Below are 20,739 nucleotides of genomic sequence, written 5' to 3'. Positions count from 1 at the left end.
CCAAAATATCTAAATTTAGTGAGTGAGAATATAGTGAGTGTCAAATTAAAATTATTGGAAAATAAAAGTTAATTAAACTTGTTGCATAAATAAAATTCCGTAAATTAACATAATTATTTATTAAAATTTGTTAGGAAGTAGTATTAAATTTTCAATATAAACTATATACATAATCCATAGACTTATATGTCCATCCATACAATTACATTAATAAAGTAGTGTATTATGTTTCTATGGTAACTGCCTGAAATAAAACTCATGCACAAGGCGAATAATTTTTTTAGGACATTATTATTTTTAATTTCTGATTTTTAGAGCCCTTCAATAAAAAGTATCTTTTTTACTTCAATTTTATTTTGTACTTTTTAGTTACAAATGAAACTACCTCCATAGACTCAACCCTCCGACACCGTTCTCGACCCCAATCGTCCCTGATTGTCATCGCAAACACTGTGTTATTTATAATTGTCGTGACGTGATGTCGTGAAATTGCATGTGGCAGTGCGTTTCGCGTTCAAAAGTAAACATGTTTTTTATTGTAACTAATTAATTTTATTTGTGATTAATTCAATTCGCGAGTGACTATTATTGAACGTATCACAAATCGAAGATTGTTTTAGCCCGGCTACCTACTGATGAGCTGAACGCTATTTTTAAGTAACTGTGATAATTAATTAATTAAATTAATTAAGATATCATCATTAATTAGTGTCTTACACGATAGTGTTACGCATAATATTTTTGGCTAAATTTTGTATCCAAAAAATTTTTATTGATTTTTTTTAGATAATTTTTTGTATTATTTATTATCCAAGTATGATTAACTGCTAGAATAAAGAATTGAAATTTCTCTTTGGAAATTTGAAGTTATTGTTTTAAAAATTTTAAATAATGTGGAATTTAAGTGTAGAATCAGCACAATCTGCAATTATTCGTGATGAATTGAACAGTAGTTTTCGACGAGGCAAAAAATCGGTTTGTATTTTAAGTTTATTTTAAATAGATTTAATTCGTTCATTTATTAAAAAGTACAAGTAAAATGTTCTTACAAATATTAAAGTACCAACTACAATACAGGGGGTGGCATAAGGGGATTTTCCCTCAAGTCCTTCTTAAACATTAATCTATGATGTAATAGTTTATATGTTTTTTAATCTGAATTTTTCCGATTTTGCTAATTCACGTGTTCACAATTATACCTTAAATTTTTTCGAAACTTCCAATACAAAGTAAAATAATAGACTCATTAAACATGAAAATCGCTTTGATTTGATGATTTCATAATTTGTTTTCCAAATACTAGTTTCAATCGTTTGCGATGATGTCAAATTGAAATTGCATAACACAAATTTTTTTAGCCTGTTGCTTCAACAAAGTTTTGTTCGTTACTGACAAGATGGCGGCGCGAGCGATTGCGGACCGATACCGTAGCGGTTACACCGAATAAGTTCAAATGTAGGCCTTATTACTTCCCTCGGGTACTTATTTACCTCGAGTACAGGTAATTATTTACCTCGGGTACGTTATGTCATTTAGAAGGCTTTAGTTTACTGGCCTAGACAAAGAAAAGAACTAGAGATAATATTAAAGTTTATTTTCCAGAGAAATTTTTTAAACTGGGTTCACTACTGGGTCGGAGAACACGTTCAATGAAAATATAAGATTATAATAATTGCTTCTATCAACCAAAAAAAACAGCAAGTTATACTTGCTAAATCTGTGTCTCGTACCATAAGTTGTTGTTGATTAGTGTGCTATTAAAATTTTTAATATTGGCGACTAAAGTATAGATATTCTAATAATATATAGATGATTCAAAATTACTCTACCAAGAAACAAAAATTTCTGTGAATTTTGGGGAGAAACTAGTGATTCGATTCGTGATTCGAGAGGATAATTATCTGGTCATTTACCGTTAAGTGAATTTGGTTAATTAACTGGTAAAATACATTTCAGAATGATAATTAATCGAGCATTGTTATACCTGAGAGTATTTTTTTTTAAAGTGAATTTTTTAAAATAATTTACAAGTGATTATTGAGATTACTTATTCAATTCTTTTTTGAATAATAAAACTAGACTGAGGTCGCGTTATGCTTAATAGCTCCGATAATACGTTGTAGATATGTTAGATGGTATTAAAAACTTATTTGGTTAATTATCTGGTAATTTACCAACAGATTGGTAAATTAAGTAAAATTTTAGAAAGAGTAAAATCCGTACGCATCCGTAGTAGAAATGCACTTTTACAAATATGTTGAAGTATTTTTGAAAATTTGGTATATTTAAATTGTGTGTAACAATGGATTCTAATTTAGTTACATGAACCTTGTATGCCTTTTGTCAGAATTTTGTGAGCGTTCTTTTTTATGATAAGGGCGCGAAGGTCGAAGCATTTTAAATACAATTTTGAAATATTCAGTCAAATACTAACTTATCACTAATAAAAATAATTTCTCTAAAAAAAAGAAAAAGAAAAAAGGAAATATTTTTATAAAAATATTTAAATAGAATTCCTGAAGGATACAATTCAGGCATAGAAGGAAAGAGCCTTTCCCCAATTTTTTTTCAGATTTTAGAATTTGCAAATCATTTTATATCGTTTTACTTTTAATGAATAAAATTTAAAAAAGGGTGGGTTCATTATCAACAAAAAGTCATGACCGATAAAATAATAGCACAAATGAAATTCACGCGAGTTAAACTCGCAATTTGAGCTAATTTTTAAACACAAAATATTCACAAATTTCGAAAATGTTTCATATATAGACACACTTAAAACACAAAATAATAAAAACATTTATTTATTTTAGATATAATTTTAACAATTATTTTAGTAAAAATATTTATGTTATGTTCTCAATTATTTCAAAGAAGATGCTACTATGTAGCCGTAGCGGTGGTCTTTCAGTGACGAATCTAAAGTTATTTTTGATTATTTAGCTATTTCACATATATCTCCCTACCCCATCTGAAAAATCTATTTTTTGTATCAGACATTTAGCTACACTTGTATAACACTATCATATTCATTTTACCGAAAAAATTATTTTTTTAAAATTATTTATTTAAAAAGAAATATTGATTAATTATTGAAAATGGATGGTGATATCTGGAGTCAGATGGCCGTTGAGGCCTCTCAAGTGTATTTAACAGACGGTACAACAGCTCGAAGTCCTTTTGCAGGAACGGTATTATGGACCTTATTAAACCTTTATTAAATTTTTGTGAAAAAAATTAGTAATTATTAATTAATTAGTAATTTGTGCAATGTGATTCTTGAATTGAAAAAAAAAAATGTGCTAAAAAGTGCCAAGTTTGTGCTATAAGGAGGCACAAATAAATTAAAAATTTTTTTAAATGTATTTTAATGTGACATAGTCTAAGAGCCGACAGGATTAATGGATGTGCGATCTTATCTGTAGTCAACGTCCGTATAAAACCGAAGTTGAACCTAAGCTTAAAAATTGAAGTAAAGTTGATCTATAAAAAATATAAAAATGAGTCCAGTCCCGTCAGGGCTGGATTTAAGACGGGGCCAGTGGGGCTGGGCCCGACAAGACCTTTACCATCCGAGGGTCTCCACCAATTCGAAAATAAATCAGAAAATTTTCTTACTTTTTTTGTCGATTAACTTTTAAATCGGACAGAAATAAAACTTTTAAACCGAAAGTTTCCATGGCGTGGTCGTTGTCATGGGATTTTTTTGTCATTTAAAATTTTCCGCGCGTTGTTAATCACTTGTTTGAAATTCGAAATCGCGCAGAGTTTATGTAACAGAAATGGAAAACGATTGTTAATGAGTAAAATTCTAAGGATACATGTTTGAACTGTATCACACATATTGCTCAACTTGAGTTTACTTATACCTAACAAATTTAAAACGGATCTCCAGAAAATGTTGGTCCCAGCTGACCTTCGAATTTTAAGTCCGACCCTGTGTCTCTTCAACCATTTCACCCGTTACTGTCAATCCTCTACTGTCTTCCACTAAGACCGTTTAAATGTTCTGCAAAGAAACACGGGTCGATGCTAGATTCTAGAAATAGGGATTTTAGTTAGGGGTGCTAATACCAAAGATGCGCTTTTAATTTTACTCCAACTTTGCAAAGAAACATTGAAGCTTAGTAGAAAAGATATTGGTTCAACTTTTGCAAACAACTTTTAAAGCCCATAATCAAATTTTCTTTACTGCACAAACCATTCAAAAAACTATTTCAATTTGAAAATTACCCTTTAAACTCACAAATTTAAATTTTCTTTAATTTTTCATAAATTTAACGCTTTGAATTTTTTGTGCATTTCAGACCATCGAAAAATTACCCGACAAAGTCTTATTAAACATCTTCAGTTATTTATCACATCGGGAAATATGTCAAATGGCCAAAGTATGCCGTAAATGGCGTCTAATTGCATACGATACACGTTTATGGCAGAATGTCTCATTACGTCCAGAAATATCCGGTTTACATGTTGGATCACTGGAATCTTTGTTAGCATTGATAAGTGTACGTTTTGGACCCTCGTTACGTTACATTGAACTCCCGATTGAATTAATTACGCACAACGTATTGCATGAACTTGCAAGTAAATGTCCAAATTTAACGCATATGTTATTGGATTTTTCCACTGCTATGCAGTTACACGACTTCAGTGAAATGCAAGCTTTTCCGGCAAGATTGAAATATTTGTGTATATGTTTGTCGGAAGTCATCTTTATGGAAGGTTTTATGCGAAAAATTTATAATTTTATTAATGGACTGGAAATTTTACATTTGATTGGAACATATGAGAAAATTGAAGAAGAAGAAGAGGAAATTTATGAGGTTATCAACGTGCATAAGTTAAAATCGGCAACACCGAATTTACGTGTTATTAACTTGTATGGTATTAATTTTGTGGATGACAGTCACATCGATGCGTTTAGTTCAAATTGTATTCAGGTAAGACTTCCTTTATCAGAAGTTTTTTATACAGAGTGGTCCAAGTGATCTAAATTACCAAAGTTTTGTAATTTTGTCGAAAATCATATCCCGCTTGGATCAGGCATTCGATGAAATAATGCCTGTCCAAATTTAATTTGCTTATCACCTTATTGATAAATTCAGTGTCCTCCTCCACTTTCTTGTGATCACTGATACCATAAGGTGCTAGCCTTGCGTATCCCATCGTTGACCGATTCCGCGTTTAACACCTTTTATTGTGCTAAATTTGCTGGAATAGTGAAACCAATTTTGATTGTCTCGTATACACCGCAGGTTAAAACGGAGTGCTACTAAACGTATGAACTGATTTTGATTTCTGTTTTGTTTGGAAGATAATTTGATCGAAAATGTTTCAAGAAAATCTGCTTATTCGTTAGAGTATCATCACCTTTTTTCTAGTTGTTATCGGATACGGAACCTTGGACTCACAATTTGAAACATATAACTGAGAACACTCAGAAAAAAAAATAAAAATCGGTTCATCCGTTTACGAACTACGATACCACAGACAAACAGACAGATTTGTTAAACTTTATAATACCCTTCTTTTCAGTTAGGGGTTAAAAAGAGCTATAAACGACTCCAACCCTTGCTAACTCAAGTTAGACCGTAACGAAACCCAACGCAAACTGTTGATTTTTGTTAATAGATGTTGAGTTAGCGGGGGTGAGAGTGGTTTTTGATCACCCATTTGCAATCTGACGGGAAAGTACGTTGAAATATACCTACATTGTTAAATTTTCAATTTTAGCTGGAATGTTTAGCAGTAAATTATTGTGCAAAAGTAACTGGTTCTACAATGAAAACATTATTCCAAAGAAGTCGAAGATTACGATGTTTATTAATGAATGGAACAAGTAAGAAAACATAAGTTTCTTTAAATTTTGCAGAATATATTAATTCGAAAACAATTTATCTTCGTAGATTTGAAAAGTGAATATGTAATGGAAGTTGAATGGGAAAAATCATCCGTTCAAGAATTGGATATCACAGCCACCGATGTATCCACGGAGTGTTTAATTGATATGTTAACTCGAATACCAAATTTAAGATTTTTGAGTGCTGGTCAATTGAATGGAATGAACGATTCTGTTTTGAAAGCGTGGATTGAAAGTGGCACAGCTAAAAATTTAGTAAGTTTAAAAAAAATTATATGCATCGTCCGGGAATCGAACCCGGGCCGCCCGCGTGGCAGGCGAGCATTCTACCACTGAACCAACGATGCTCTTGTTGTTGTTCTAAATATTCAAATATAAGTACTTAACACGATAATTCAATTTTAGGTGTCTCTAGACTTGGATAGTTCAGACAATTTAACAGACGAAGCATTATATAAATTTTTATCGCGATATGGACATCAATTGTGGGGTCTAAGTTTAGCTGGAATGTCACATATTACGGATCAATTGTGGCAAGGAATTTTACCAATTCTTACAAATGCCAAGTATGTATGATGTTCCCAGACGTAAAATAAATGTACCATTTATTACAGGATGCTTAGGCATAAGGGACTTTGACACTGATTATTAAAATAAATACAAATATTTCCACCATGAAAATTAGTTTGCCGTATAAAATGATTGTAGACAATAGAACTTTTTCACATTTTTTTTTCTTTTTTTTTTAAATGAAAGTAAATGTCTTGATAAATGGGATAATTTTTTTCCCCGATTTTTTTGAAGCCATATGACCGAGAAAACAGACAATGAAAATCATTAAAATTCAAATTGGCGAAAACGATCCGGAAACACACGATGTTACACAAAGGTTGGTTTGACGTCATTTAAACTTGAAAATAATGATATATTAATACGACTGTTGACAGTGTTTTATTGTCATTGCTTGTCGGATTGACATCACAGATCACGTGTGCGATGGAGAAAAAAAAAATCGTTTTAAAATATTTCAAATATTGTGACTTTTTAACAATTTTTTTCATAGTGTTTTTATTGTTAAAAATGCGTAATTTTTGAGTTACAGGCTCTACTCGACCTATATTTTCAAAAAAATAATCAAAAAGCATTTCTGTTTTTCATGAATAAAGTCTATTAGTTAAATTATTAATACAATAAAGTTAAAGTAAAAACCTTCTGCATTTAGGTACCATCCTGTAATAATTTACTTTTACCTTATTTACGATTTCCTTTACGGCAAGGACCCCTTTGCAGCTACGTTTAAGATCATTATACATCTAATAATTGAATTATTTTCCAGAATATTAATTATGGGAACACAAGAACGTTTAGGTGTAAATATTTTAGTGGATCAATTGATGGATGGAATTTCAAATAATTGTGTAAATTTGGAACGTATTGAGTTACGATGGGATCCAGATAATTTACGTTTCTCTGATAAAAGTCAAAAAGCCATTGATTTTATTCGTGTTAAATGTTTGAAATTACGATGCCTAGTTTTAAGGTAAAAATTCTTTTCCTCTAAATTCATTTCTCCTACAATGATTTCGTTCGGAAACGGGAAGTTAACATACCTGCAATAATTTTTTTTACTAATTTTTTAGTGATGGTCGTTATTATGAAGTAGTGAAAGCAAATTTTGAACGTGCTGACAGAATGACAGTGGTGCGAACAATTACAAACTGTCGAGTCTCTTGCTACTACTTATTATCCAATTACAAAGAATTAATATTCAATTAAATAATTGGAATTTTGGAAAAATAAAGAATTACAAAACCTAAGAAATTAAACTTTTATTTTGGCATAATTATTACTATTTTTTTTTTTACAATTCATATTATTACATTTTGTTTTTTTTCCCTAAAATTTACCGCATTCCAAGAGAACTTATTACAAAATATGTCGACCACTTTTTTAAACAATTTATTTGGCCATAATTGCGCCTATATTAGGCGTTTTTATACACAACATCTTATACATATAATTAATATTGTAAACATTGAACAGTTTGTGTCTTTGTTTTAAAATCACAACAAAAAAAACCAAGTGATATTAAAACAGAGAACAAACTGAATTAACTTTAAATATTACATACCCTTTTCAGTTTGTTTTTTTTTACTATATACAGTCAGAAATCAAAACATAATTCCATAATTTTTTAAATTACGGACTAGAAAATTGTTCATATAACCAAGGTGCAAAGATGATATGAAAAAATTTTTTAAAGTCTCTTTTATTCGGATGGGATTTGGGATGTTTCCAAATTTTCTACAAATACCCGTATTATTTTCTACCTTTTTTTTCAAATTCTGCACCTTGGTATCAAATACAGAAATGTGTCTAAATTTTAACCCTTCAGAACGGTCATGAAGGAAGATTTTATCATCCTTATTTTAACACGTTTTTTTTCTTCAATATTTTAAATGGAATTTCTTACTTTTCAGTATTTTTTTAAATCAAAATATAAAGCAAAAAATATATTTATTAACTTCAGTAAAGTCGGTAAACAAAAGCCGCCATTCGGATGGCTTCTTTATACTTCGGCTATTTCCGTAGATTCCAAAATCAAATACTTTAATCACAGAGTTTTGAAAAATAACAATAATTCATTAATTTCTTTTAACTTAAAAATCAATCCAATCGTTTTTTTATCTTCTACTCACACATTCATTGATACAATTTATCATTCTTTGTTAACAAATATAAAAATTACTAGAACTACTAGAACTATAATCTGACATTACTTTATCAAGTTTGAAATGTTGCGCTTACTCAAGTTTAAAATTTCACTCTTGGCGCTTCAGCAATAAAGTGAGATTTTCTCTCATCACAAAAGTAAGGATTGTGGTACGAAAGACAACCCGCCTGAAGGGTTAAAACAAAATAAGCGAATTTGAATAAAATAAACATTCCTAAATAAAATTGTTTAGACTCTGAAAAAATTTAAATAAAAAATAAAAATTATTCAATAAATAGTTACTTTATCACATAAGAGATGTCATTGAACCAATAGAACTTTTTTTTTATAAGATACAAGCGAATTTTAACAGTTTTCATTTAAAGAGTAGGGAATAACGATTATATTTTTCCAACCAAATTGTTTCGACTTTTCGAACATCTCCAGTTTTGTGGAAAATACTATCAACAGAACTCCAAATAAATTTAGAGGCGTCATGTTAAAACCGCACGAATCTTAATAAAAAAACTTACCATTCTTTTGAGACAAATTAAAATCTAATTAATTATTTTATAATATATATACACACTAATTAATTAATATTACTACTCAACACCGATTTTGTGACTATGGCGACGAGGGTGTATAAATTCTCATGTTATATAACAATTTGAAATATCGTATGTAATAATTATTTTTATCCCGCTTTGTCTTCTTCCATTAGATAAAGTATCATAAATTTTCTTAAATATGGACACTAATTTGTTAATCCTTGTTGTTAATGCTGCTTGGAAGTTCGCAAAGCTGTACGAAAATGGGTAAAAGCAAGTAAAATACCTTGCCTTAGTTAAATTAGCAGCATACTTGTTTAAAGTCACTAAAATTACAATAAAATATTTACTATAAAGTTTCGAAACCTTTTAGAGAATCTACATAAATTTGAAGAAACTATTTCATTTTACGAAAAACTAACCAAATAATTTTTAATTTTTCTACATGGGGTGGCGATCAAACTGAGTCTCAAGAAATTTTTACATTTATTATAAACGATCAAGTCGTGAGGGTTCAATCTCGGAAAATATTTGTATCATTTTCTTGGCTGAGAATAAAATTCATTGATATTTTTAATAATATTTCAAGTCTCAAAATTATGATGAACGAAAAAAACTAGATTTTCTAATTAAAATTAAAGGTGATGAAATTTCGAGACTCTTTAACATTTCCAAAACTTCCTAGCATATCCCAGTTTTTACGCCGATCTCCACCTGACTACACAATTTTTTTTAAACTAACATTTTTTCTTATTAAAATGAAAATTTTATTTATTTATCCCAATTATTTGTACCCAAAAAACGTCATAATCTCACAAAAAAGGCTATTTTGAGTAGGAAGTTATTTCAATATATATACAAACTAATCAATTAATTTAGGATAATCATCTTGTATCGATTAAAGGAATATTTTCGTCATTATAATCGATTACAAATTCATTTAATAGAGGATCTAGAACTGGTTCTTCATGAAAATCATCTTCCAAGTCCGCCACATCTCCATTAGCTGCTTCATCCCCATCACCCCCTTCACCAGGCTGATGTTGTTGATCATCTTTATTTAACTCATTATTATCAACTTTATACAAAATTTCGTGACATAAAGGACATCGATCTTGCACATACAACCATTTACGCAAACACACGCCATGAAAATAATGTTTACACTTCGTAACTTTTGCATTCTTCATTTCTTGATAACATATCGCACATACATCATTCAATTTCACCAATTGTTCTAAATTTGCTTCAGGTAAACTATTAATTTTATTCACCGCTGTACGTCGTTTCATAAACACAGACCATCCCGCTTTGGCTTCGCACCAAATATTGAAGTATGCATGAATACACATCATAATTGCACGAATCGCTCCACCCGATTCAAACGTAATAATCCATGCTCCATTAAACAGTAAAAATATTCCAAACATAAATTGTACGGTATTGCCAAAAGCTCGTATATAATATACGTAGTCATCGAGCTTTTCCCAAAACGTGACACGATAGGCATCGATTAGAAACAGAGAGTAGATCATTAACGAAACGCATACTTTCACAATAACTTCGATACTAAATGCAGTGACGGAAAATAACCATGTAGACATTTTTAAATGTCCCCATAAATAGAATAATAAAATTAGTGGATAAACTATCAAAAATACACAAACTCCCAATGCTCGAAGATGTTTATGCAGTGCTGGATTATGCGATGCACTTAGACTCATTAATAATGGATTCACTAAATTATGGATAAAATGTAATAGGGCCGTAAACATTAAACAACAATTACGGCATAAGCGTATAAATCTTTTTTCTGGATCTAAACTAGTTAATCCTGTTTGTAATGCAAGTATATAAAATAAAATAGCGGCAACAGTTCCAACACTTTTGTCATCTTCATCTTCAGTGAGTAAAATCCATTGGAAGAAACATCCAAAGTAGTGACAAATAAATGATACAACGCTTGCCATACCAAGTACAGCTGTTAGAGTCTCACATCCAGAAACCATAACATTTTTTAATAGCTCCAAAATTGCTTGCATATCCATTAATTTATACGTGGAATCAGCAGCAAATTTGTACATGGCAAAGGAAAAACAATTTTCCAAGGCTCGTAAAAACCAGAATGTTCGCAAAACACATGGTACATTTAAGCGTAACCATTCTGTTTCAACTAACGCCGAAAGACCATAATTTGTGATAAATGTCCGAGCATGTTGATATCCACCATATAATGTTTGAAAAATACTAAACACCGAATACCATATTATAAATTTTACAATTGCCAAAGGTAATAGGGCTGCAAAAACGGGAGTATGATACAAAACCATTTCTGGTAATGGTAAAACACTTAATAAGGATGGAGCCATAAATGATATGGGTAATAGTTTTTGGATAATATTATATCTGGGACCGATATAGATATAAGAGAAAAATGTTCCTAATAAATATTGGATAATACAATTTTGGATAATGGTTGAAGCGTAACCAGCTGGTTCCATTAGTTGTTCAAAATTTAACGATAGTAAATCTTCAAGTAAACTTGTTTTTGATACGTCCATTGTTTCTAATATACTAATTACTATTTTTACGGTGCTTACATTCGCCCAATACGATATAAATATTAGGCCCACTGATGCTAGGTACATGTATACAATCATGAGGTGTTTTGTTGTTAGCGTAAACACGCATAATGCAGCCATACATGCTGAAAATAAAAAATAATGTCTTTTAAGTGAGTCTCATGGTAGTTTTTTTTTTTCATACACGCCTTAATTTTAAGCATTCTTGAATAATTAAAGGAATACGGTTTCTAGGTTTTTTTATTGCTTAAGAACTACAAGCTAGTGGGGTTTAATTTATTTAAAGTTTTAGTCCATTTACGACATTCTAATGAAAAAATGATACAGATAATTTTTTCAATTTTATAACTGTTTGAATTTTTTAATTATACTTAATTACAAACAATCATTAAGAGACGGGGATTCGGGGAACGATTATGAAATACCGCAGCATCCTTAAAAATTTCTAAGGCCGATCCAAAGTTTTTCCAAACAGCGTAATAAAAGTATGCGAAATACAAATAATAATTACATATGACAATTACAAATATTACAAAAAAAGGGAAAAATTGGTATTTATTTCGTCGAATAATTGAGAAAGGGTAAGCTTTTCATTCTCTAATATGAATTCAATTTCCCTGAATAGGGAATATTCATGAAATTTAAATTTGGTTCAAATATTTTTCTTTCATAACTTTAATGACTGGTCATTTCAACTAAACCATTATTTTAGTAATTAATATCTATTTAATTACTCAAAATTAATTAATAAAAGTACAAATTCAGTGAGGGCATTTAAAAATTTCTAAAACGGAAATTCAAATTTTTATACGGACGTGACATCATAGTACGGGCTTGTCAAATTTGTTGACATACTGTATGATATTAATTACTTACATTTTATATGGTATTTCATTAAATTATACTATTCTACGACTTTTTATTAGAAAACTTAATAATAACGAGAGTGAATTCTGTGTTGTAAATTCATTTTTTTAAAATGTAAATTATACATTGAACTGTCACCAATTGACAGATTACGTACTTATACGTCATTAACAGAGAGCGCCAAAAAACTACGTTTAAATATCTCAAAATTATACTATATTTTAAATATTTTTTTACACTTAAATACAGCATTTTTAAGCAGTATTTATATTTTTTATTTTGTTATGACGGTGTAAACAATGAATTAAAAATATAAAAAAAAATACATGAATATTCCCTATTGAGGAAATAATATTTTATCCAAATTGCATTTTTCATTTAATAGATTTGTGCCGTTTTCAACTACGTTTTATGTTTTTAAGCTACTCTAGTTAACTAATTTACATTTTCTTACTTAGATATTTCAAAAATATTGTATTTTCTCATAAAGTTCTATAAGAATCCATTTTTGGATTGAACAATACAAAATCAAACGACAAACAATTGGATTTATGATTCAGTACGCTTTTTGGTCTTAAAAACGATACAGCCCATACGGTTCAGTTTGCTGGGTGTAATCTATTTAGAAAATTTTGTTGGCTACTGCTTTATTATTTAAGTTTTCAATAAATTTGACTTGTGTTGTCTCCAGTATGCTTAATTTTATTGTCTAAGAGTATTTACAATTTGCAAAAATGAAGTTTTGGGTAAATAATGACCCAAATTAATAAACAAGAAGGTGAGTGAGGGTTAAAAGCACGTACAAGAAATGTTACTCATTGCTTATGAATTCTTTTGAGTAATGGGACTTTGGAACCATTTACCAGAAAGTATTTTTTAATTAATTTATATAAAAGAATTTTATGATGAGTCATATATTTGTATGATACCTACCTAAACAACAAAATCCAAATCGTAACAATGTTAGAAAGATCACACTATAAAAAGTTGCCTCATTCGTGTTGGCATGAAAATGATCATTGAATTTCGTTGTAACATTTTCGTATGGTTCCACAATGGTATCAGTAATATCAATTTCATTTTCAGTGATATATGGTAAACCTAACCCAATTTTTAATAGTTCATCAATCACAAATAATGGTGGTACTCGTAAAATGGTATCCACAACACTTAATATTTTAGTCCGAATCGACATGACATCACTTATTTTTTATAAATTATATACCCTAATTCACTGGTAAATTTTTCGATAAATAAATATTTTGAAGAAATTCGTAAAAAAAATTTTGTTCTTTCAATGAACAGGAAATTAGATACGACCTGACACTAAATAAATATATAAATTATAACATAGATGTCATTTATACAGAATTAAGATTTGAATTTGAAATGAACGTCAAGGCCTTCTGACATTCTTATTTATCATATCTTTGTTATTACAGTTGATTCATTTTATTTTAAATTATTCAATAGATAAATGATTAATAGCCCATTATGAATTGTATTTTGTAAATATTTATTTTTTATGTAAACATTCCAGACTCCAGTCAATAGTTTTGTAATGTGTTCAGTAGGTTGTGCTACTATAGCTGTCAAATTATTAGTACCTTTTTTTTACAAGACAGTCGCTACTGGCGTTTGTTTATTAATATACCTCTAGGTGGCATTAGTATTATTAATTTTATAAATATTTTGACTGAGGCTTGAACAATTTCAGATCAGTTTCATTTTTCATAAATCAAATTAGTGGTTTACTCCGTTTTCTTATTCTTTTTTTCAAAATCCAAATATAATAAGACTGAATTCGTGAAATATATCGTAGGAGTTAGTGGGGAGCCCAGTTAGTTTCAGTTTTAATATTTAAATAAATCAAATTACTAGTTAACTCCTTTTTTCAAAAGACAAAAGTATTAAGACAGAAAAACATTAAGTATGCAATATTCTGAATTCGTGAAATATACCGTAAACCATTGATAGGTATGTATTTCGACAATTACTTTTTTTTCATTATTACGTGATAATACTAGACTTGGAGGCATTGGCACAAATTTTCGAAATATGACGACGGTATGGCGGCTACTTGTAGACGCCTGGCATGAAGGTTTATCGAATGGTATACGGTACGCCTGTTTCGATTACTCTTCGACGATTGGGGGGCTAACTCTGTAACCATGAGGTTATTTCTTTTCAAAAATAAGGTAATTCGACCTATTTAATTATCTATACCCATATACAAAGAGAAGCTCAAAGCATCCCTTTTGTCCCTAATAACATCTTCTAAAATTTAAGATGATTTTCTCGATCGATTGTTTAAAATGGAAAAAAGATAATAAACAACTGTTTTCCATATTATTTTCTCTTCTTTGAAAAAATTTTATGTAACTGACGTTTTTATAACTGATGAACCAAATACACGTGCCAATATAAACTATACATTCACAATATTTACCTTGATGATTCCATGTTTTTGTTTCACGGCGTACCGATATTGATTTTAAAATGAGACAGAATTCAAAGAAAAAACATTAATTGAAAGTTTATAAAAGCTGAAAAATGATTAGTTTGAATATTTTTAGTGAAAAGTGAAAATTGACTGTCAGAATATTAAGTAGATATATGTAAATTATATTATTCGTTATGCCATAAAAACAAGTGATAATATTTGTGGCGTGAAGAAGCATAAAACACATAAATCATTGTGTAATGGGCTGAACACAGAAACAAAATTAAATTATTTTAAATTGCATCCCTCACTCATATAGCATAATATAACAGATATAACCTCACTTAACCTAATCTTACACATTATATTATTTCGTCGTAATCACGTAATCGTAATGTTATTTTACGCATTTTATTATTCTTGTTTGAGTAATGTTTTAAGGCTTTCTTGAAATTATTTGACTTTTTTTTTTAAATCTACGTAGGTTTTATTTAAAATGACACGTGGTTAAACTCATTGAAAAGAAAATTACAATTAATATTTAGACGTATATTGTTTGCGTATTTCAAGGTATGAAATAGAGAACCATAATTTTAACGAATTTTAGCCGGTAGCATCGTTTTCGTTAATTAGCCTAGAACGAAGTTAACGTGAAATTGCACATAAAAATTCTTTTAAAAAAATACAATAATCATACTAATTTGAGTGTGATGTCTGTTTATTTCAAGACAGGACATTGTTAATTTATTTGGTTTCAAATTTGAGCCCTGTATAAACCTTAATTAGCTCAGATCGAAATTTTTGTGAATATTGGATACAAAAATATTTTGTATCGAATTTTTACGATATTTTTTAGCAATATCTTTTTAGAAAAATGCAAAAAAAAGATTAAGCAATTTTTATTTTCAGTTTTAATAACTTTTTCATACTTTAAACGGATGTTTACTTGTGGCGTCCTACAGACCTACATTTGCCCAGAACGAAATTTTTGCACTCTCGCGGAGTGTTGTCACCTGTTGGCGGCTGCAGTAGTTCTATGTGCGTTATAACAAAAATTTTGAACTGAACTACACAAGTAAATACGAAAATGTGGGATACCTCACGTGGATGCCTCGTGATGCTTTTGACTCGGGTACAAAAACAGCTTTTGTAGCGAAGTCGGAAAAGGCGTGACTCTAAAAGTATCATCTCCACGTTATCGTTCTTCGCTTGAAATCAGGCTACTTCTCTAGATTGTGGGGGTGGCTTACATGGAAATGTTTTTTTGCTTTCCATTTTAGAGAAAATTGTTTTTCAAAATAATTTTGATCTATAGATTACGAAAATCAGATTTATTTGAGCTTATTGTCTATATTTTTCAAGATATGACTTTGTCAGCTCATTAGATTTTAAAATTTATTTTCTTGAAATTGTATAGTCTTTGCATGTAGCTAGTGCAACTATACAGTTGCATTGTATATGCAGCTGAACCATACGAAGGGAACATATAACGGACTCATTATAGAATTTGAATCAAACTCATAGGTACTAATAGTATTAAAATGATTATAATTTGTGATTTGCTGTTTAATAAATGACATCATATGAAAATAATTATTGATTGAAAAGGTCACGTGTAAGACATTTTCACGATCTTGATAAATAATGTAAAATATATAGTAAAAAATACTATGTTGAGATGACGGAGAGGTTTTTTTAATGTTCAGATCATAAACACTTTAACTTTACGATTATGTCTTCTTCATAATCATCAGAAGCATACTATTTAATATAACTTTTATATGTAATCAGTGGTTCTTCAATTGTTTCTCGCAACAGTCTTTACTATTTTCGAAGTGTTAAGCGATTTTATTTGGATGTTTTCAAGGGGGCTTTCATAAACTAACTGGGTGAAAACCTTAAGGCAAGGCATCTCCTAGCTTAGAATTGAAAGGTTGTAAGTCCAGGTGGCGGTAGTTTGTGTTTTATAATTAGCAGGATGGTTAAGCGTTTATTAGTGCTCGGCGTTGCGTCGTATGAATCATGTTGAAGTAGCTGGCTATTTGTTCTGTAATCAGCTATTTTTCCTTTACGGGATTCAAACTAATATCGGCATAGTTGCTTTCAAGAAAAAAACTGCTACAGACTCACTGTCTACCATTCTGTTCGAGTGATAAAAGGCATCTTAACTGATATCAAAAGACAGAGTATAATGCGGATCAGCGATAATAAGGCACGAACAATGATTTTCAGTGGTCATCCAGGGGCAGAACAGACTAAGGAGGACAAAGGAAGAAATATAAGGATAACATGGAAGAAGATCTAAAAACAATTGGCGTCTTGGGTTTTAAGAAAAAGTAGCTAACAAGTAGCAGCTAAAGAAGGTCGTTCGGAAAGCCAGGATTCGCCATAGGAAACGAAAGACGCGGTTCTATGGGTCAATGGGTAGTGACATATCTTTACAGGTGGATGAGCATTTAAGAACTAAGGCGATCGCTTTGAGGGCAGCAGATAGGGATCACTGCCTCCTAGAGCTCGAAAAAGTTGAATCATGTGACCACTTTTGTAATATAGGAGATACAAATGCACACTTATGTAATATAGGACTTTGCAACTCTGAGTCTCGCCTATCTAGCCAAAAATTCCCGTAAGTATCACTGGTTTATTTTTGCTACAAATAATACTGTCTATAATGTTTTAAATGTATAAAAAAGAGAGATAGACTATTAATATTATACCATAACACTTTAAATATTCTATATTTTCTATCTTTATCTATAGCTTGTTATTTTATTAAAATAGGTACAAAAATAAGGTATGTAACATAACCTATTAAAAGGTTATGTTATAATAATATAATAATGATATGATAGCTGTAGCTCGTTGCTCGTCGTTTAGTTGTTCGTTGTCTAATAGTAAGTAGATACGTTTATGTAAAATGATAATATAATAATAATAATAATAATATACTTGAATATTATTAGAATATCACAAAGAAACATAGCAGCATATAAATGATTATAAAATGTAATGAAAACTATTATAACTAAATGTTTTATACTATGTCTGCTACAGTTAAACTTGTTTTAACGTTGTACTAGTAGCATAACTTCATTAACTCATCAAATCATCATTAAAGTTACAAGCTGGCGGAGATTAGCTGCAACACAGTTTCTGTCATTGTGTAAACATTTCGTAGTAGTTTCTATCACTGCGAGTAGAATGTGTTTTTAGATTTTAGTGTCCAATCACCTTCTCTCACTACAGAACACGAAAAAAGCTCAGGTTAGGTTCTTCTCACTCTGTTTCGCACTAGTAATTGGCATTTTTAGTTAACAGGAAAGTAACTTGTAAATAGGACAGTGTAGGCAATAACGTCCATGCGAATTGGGACGCGAGTAACCGTCTATTTACAAGAACACCTGCTTCGCCTAGTAGAAAGCTGGCTTAAGGATAAATACAAGGTTAAAACAGAATTGCACGTCAGTTAAGCTTTTGGCTACATGATTTCACGAGAGTACTTTTTTGGGTCTTCGCTTGACGAATATAGGACATCGTAACTCACGATTTTGTCAGCCTCGACTTGGACTCACAATATAGCGTGGGTGGCAATGTCCTACTTTCCCTTCTTAGTCGCGTAATTCACTATTAATTGACACAGATGACCTGCGTCTTAGAGATAACGAAAAATAAACAAAAACTCATCTACATTCACACGTTTCAATTCATAAGTGACTCTAGTATGAAATACTACTTTGTACTCTTTTCCCAATTCCTTTAGCAACGCCTATGCTACAATTATTCAAAACTATCAATATTATTATTCAGTAGTTTAACTATATTTATAATACATGTTTTATATTATAAAATTAGACCAGGGTAGATAATTTTTGAAACCAAAAAAAATTACAGTAGGATGAAACCCATTAGAAAAGCAGGGGAATATGATCAAAATGAGAGGAAACATAAATTACGGTCGATCCGAGTTCGGGAAGTGGGAGGGGGTGAGCTTTTAAGGGTAAAAAATGGTTTATCTTGATTTCCGGCAAAACTACAAGTCCTATGGAAAAAAGTTAAATGGCAAAGTTGTAGGCAATAAAAAGATCTACAACTTTTGTATTTGCAATTTTTTCACATAACCTCAAAATTTAGGTGAAAAATTCAAAAAACCAAGTTCTTGGTTTTTTATTTATATCTTTGTCAAAAAAATTTTTTTTTCTACGAAATTTTGTGAAAACTTACCGTATTATGTCCCAAATACACTGTAATTTATTTGATTAAAAATATTTATTTTTTCGCTTCATTTTAACTTAATATCAAAAAAGCACCCTAATTTTCAATCGAAAATTCTGACGTCAAAATATCAGCTTTTTTCAAAAAGTTTGGGGGCTTTTTGTTCCTTGAAATATCTACTTTCTGATGGTGTAAAAAAAATATACATTACTATAAGAAATATTCTTAGAAAATGCAAAAAATTGAAAAAACAAATTCGAAAATTTTTTTTTAATTACTATGTACAATTTCATCAAAAAATGTGATTGCTGCAATTTTTTTAGTTAAAAAGTTTATTTATTTTACTCGAATTACATTCATGTCATAGAAAATCTCATACAAAATAAATATACATGTAAATCGTACTATTGAATTTAGAAACTTAATTCTGATTACGTTAATCATTAAATTTTTTTTAAAAAACGTTAAATTTGTTATTTATAAATACCTTATCTGAAATTCTAATCAGTTATTCATTAGTTTTTGTCTCTTTGGAGGCATTTCTTCATCGTCAGATTCGACAAATCTTTCCAACTCTAGTTGATCGTCGAAATCTTCAAGACCATCATCTTCGTCTCCAATGTTATTTCCAGTCTGCATTGGTTCTTCATCCATAATTTCCTCTGAATCATTTACTTCCTCGTAGATTCTTTCTTCCATATTGGAGCAATTTTCAGAGCCATGACAATTAGTGCATAAATTTGTGCATTTTAAACCATGTTTTCGGCAGCCACATTTTAAACTGTTACATCCAGTTTCACAGCTGCAGCACATAGTTTTGAGCAATACTTCCGGAATTAAATCATTTTCTGTAAATTTGGGCATAATGCCACGCTGATGTTGCTTCCAGCCCCAATCTGTTGCTGTCAATTCGTTACCCAACCAAGTTTGAAGCTGATAATATGCTCTGTAATAATGTTGTTCTGCTGCTCCTTCTGTGGGTGGGAGGTTTGCCAAAATGAAGAATGATTTAATTTTTACCAATTGATATTTTTGAAACCTTAATTGATTCAGTGTTATTTTTTCTTTTTTACATTTATAAATAGATTTGATTAATTGTAATCCATTTTTTTTATATTTTCTTTACTTTCATCTTTTTTGTAAAAAACATTGGCCAAATTTGACAAATTTTTCGCGTCTAATATAGAATTAACGATACTTTTCTTTCTTTTTCCGGCAATTATCTTGAAACAGCAATAAATAGGCATCTACAAATATTATTTAAAGAAGATTCTACAACTTTTTCAAAATATTGTAGATGTCTTATTAAATATTAACTTTATTAACTTTTTTGTTTGTTAATTATAGAAGTATATTTTAATTTGCAATTTTTTCGTTTATCAATAAAACATGAAATCTTACGTTTTTTGAGTAATTAAAGTGTAAATTTTAATAAATACCTCAAAATTGTACATAATGATTTAAAAAAAATTTTCGAATTTGTTTTTTCAATTTTTTGCATTTTCTAA

General features: G+C 30.0%; 2 protein-coding genes and 1 non-coding gene across 3 annotated transcripts; 1 reads left to right on the top strand and 2 right to left on the bottom strand.

The window, feature by feature from the left end:
- Nucleotides 1–2,989: 2,989 nt before the first annotated feature.
- LOC123305167 (F-box/LRR-repeat protein fbxl-1) lies at nt 2,990–7,672 on the top strand. The gene is made up of 7 exons (XM_044886802.1): nt 2,990–3,191; nt 4,308–4,943; nt 5,737–5,842; nt 5,910–6,118; nt 6,269–6,429; nt 7,200–7,403; nt 7,504–7,672. Exons 1-7 carry the CDS (start codon nt 3,099–3,101, stop codon nt 7,637–7,639), a joined length of 1,545 nt encoding a protein of 514 aa, XP_044742737.1. The 5' UTR covers nt 2,990–3,098; the 3' UTR covers nt 7,640–7,672.
- Trnag-gcc lies at nt 6,140–6,210 on the bottom strand. Its single transcript has one exon. It is a non-coding gene; the product is annotated as a tRNA-Gly (tRNA).
- An 83-nt stretch (nt 7,673–7,755) lies between the features above and the next one.
- On the bottom strand, nt 7,756–13,800 carry LOC123305148 (protein TRC8 homolog). The gene is made up of 2 exons (XM_044886778.1): nt 13,510–13,800; nt 7,756–11,834 (listed from the first exon to the last, which is right to left on the bottom strand). Exons 1-2 carry the CDS (start codon nt 13,769–13,771, stop codon nt 10,012–10,014), a joined length of 2,085 nt encoding a protein of 694 aa, XP_044742713.1. The 5' UTR covers nt 13,772–13,800; the 3' UTR covers nt 7,756–10,011.
- Nucleotides 13,801–20,739: the final 6,939 nt, after the last annotated feature.

This window comes from Chrysoperla carnea, chromosome 1 (assembly GCF_905475395.1).
Source record: "Chrysoperla carnea chromosome 1, inChrCarn1.1, whole genome shotgun sequence".
NCBI classification, from domain to species: Eukaryota; Metazoa; Arthropoda; class Insecta; order Neuroptera; family Chrysopidae; genus Chrysoperla; species Chrysoperla carnea.
This window is presented reverse-complemented; position numbering and strand designations above follow the sequence as displayed.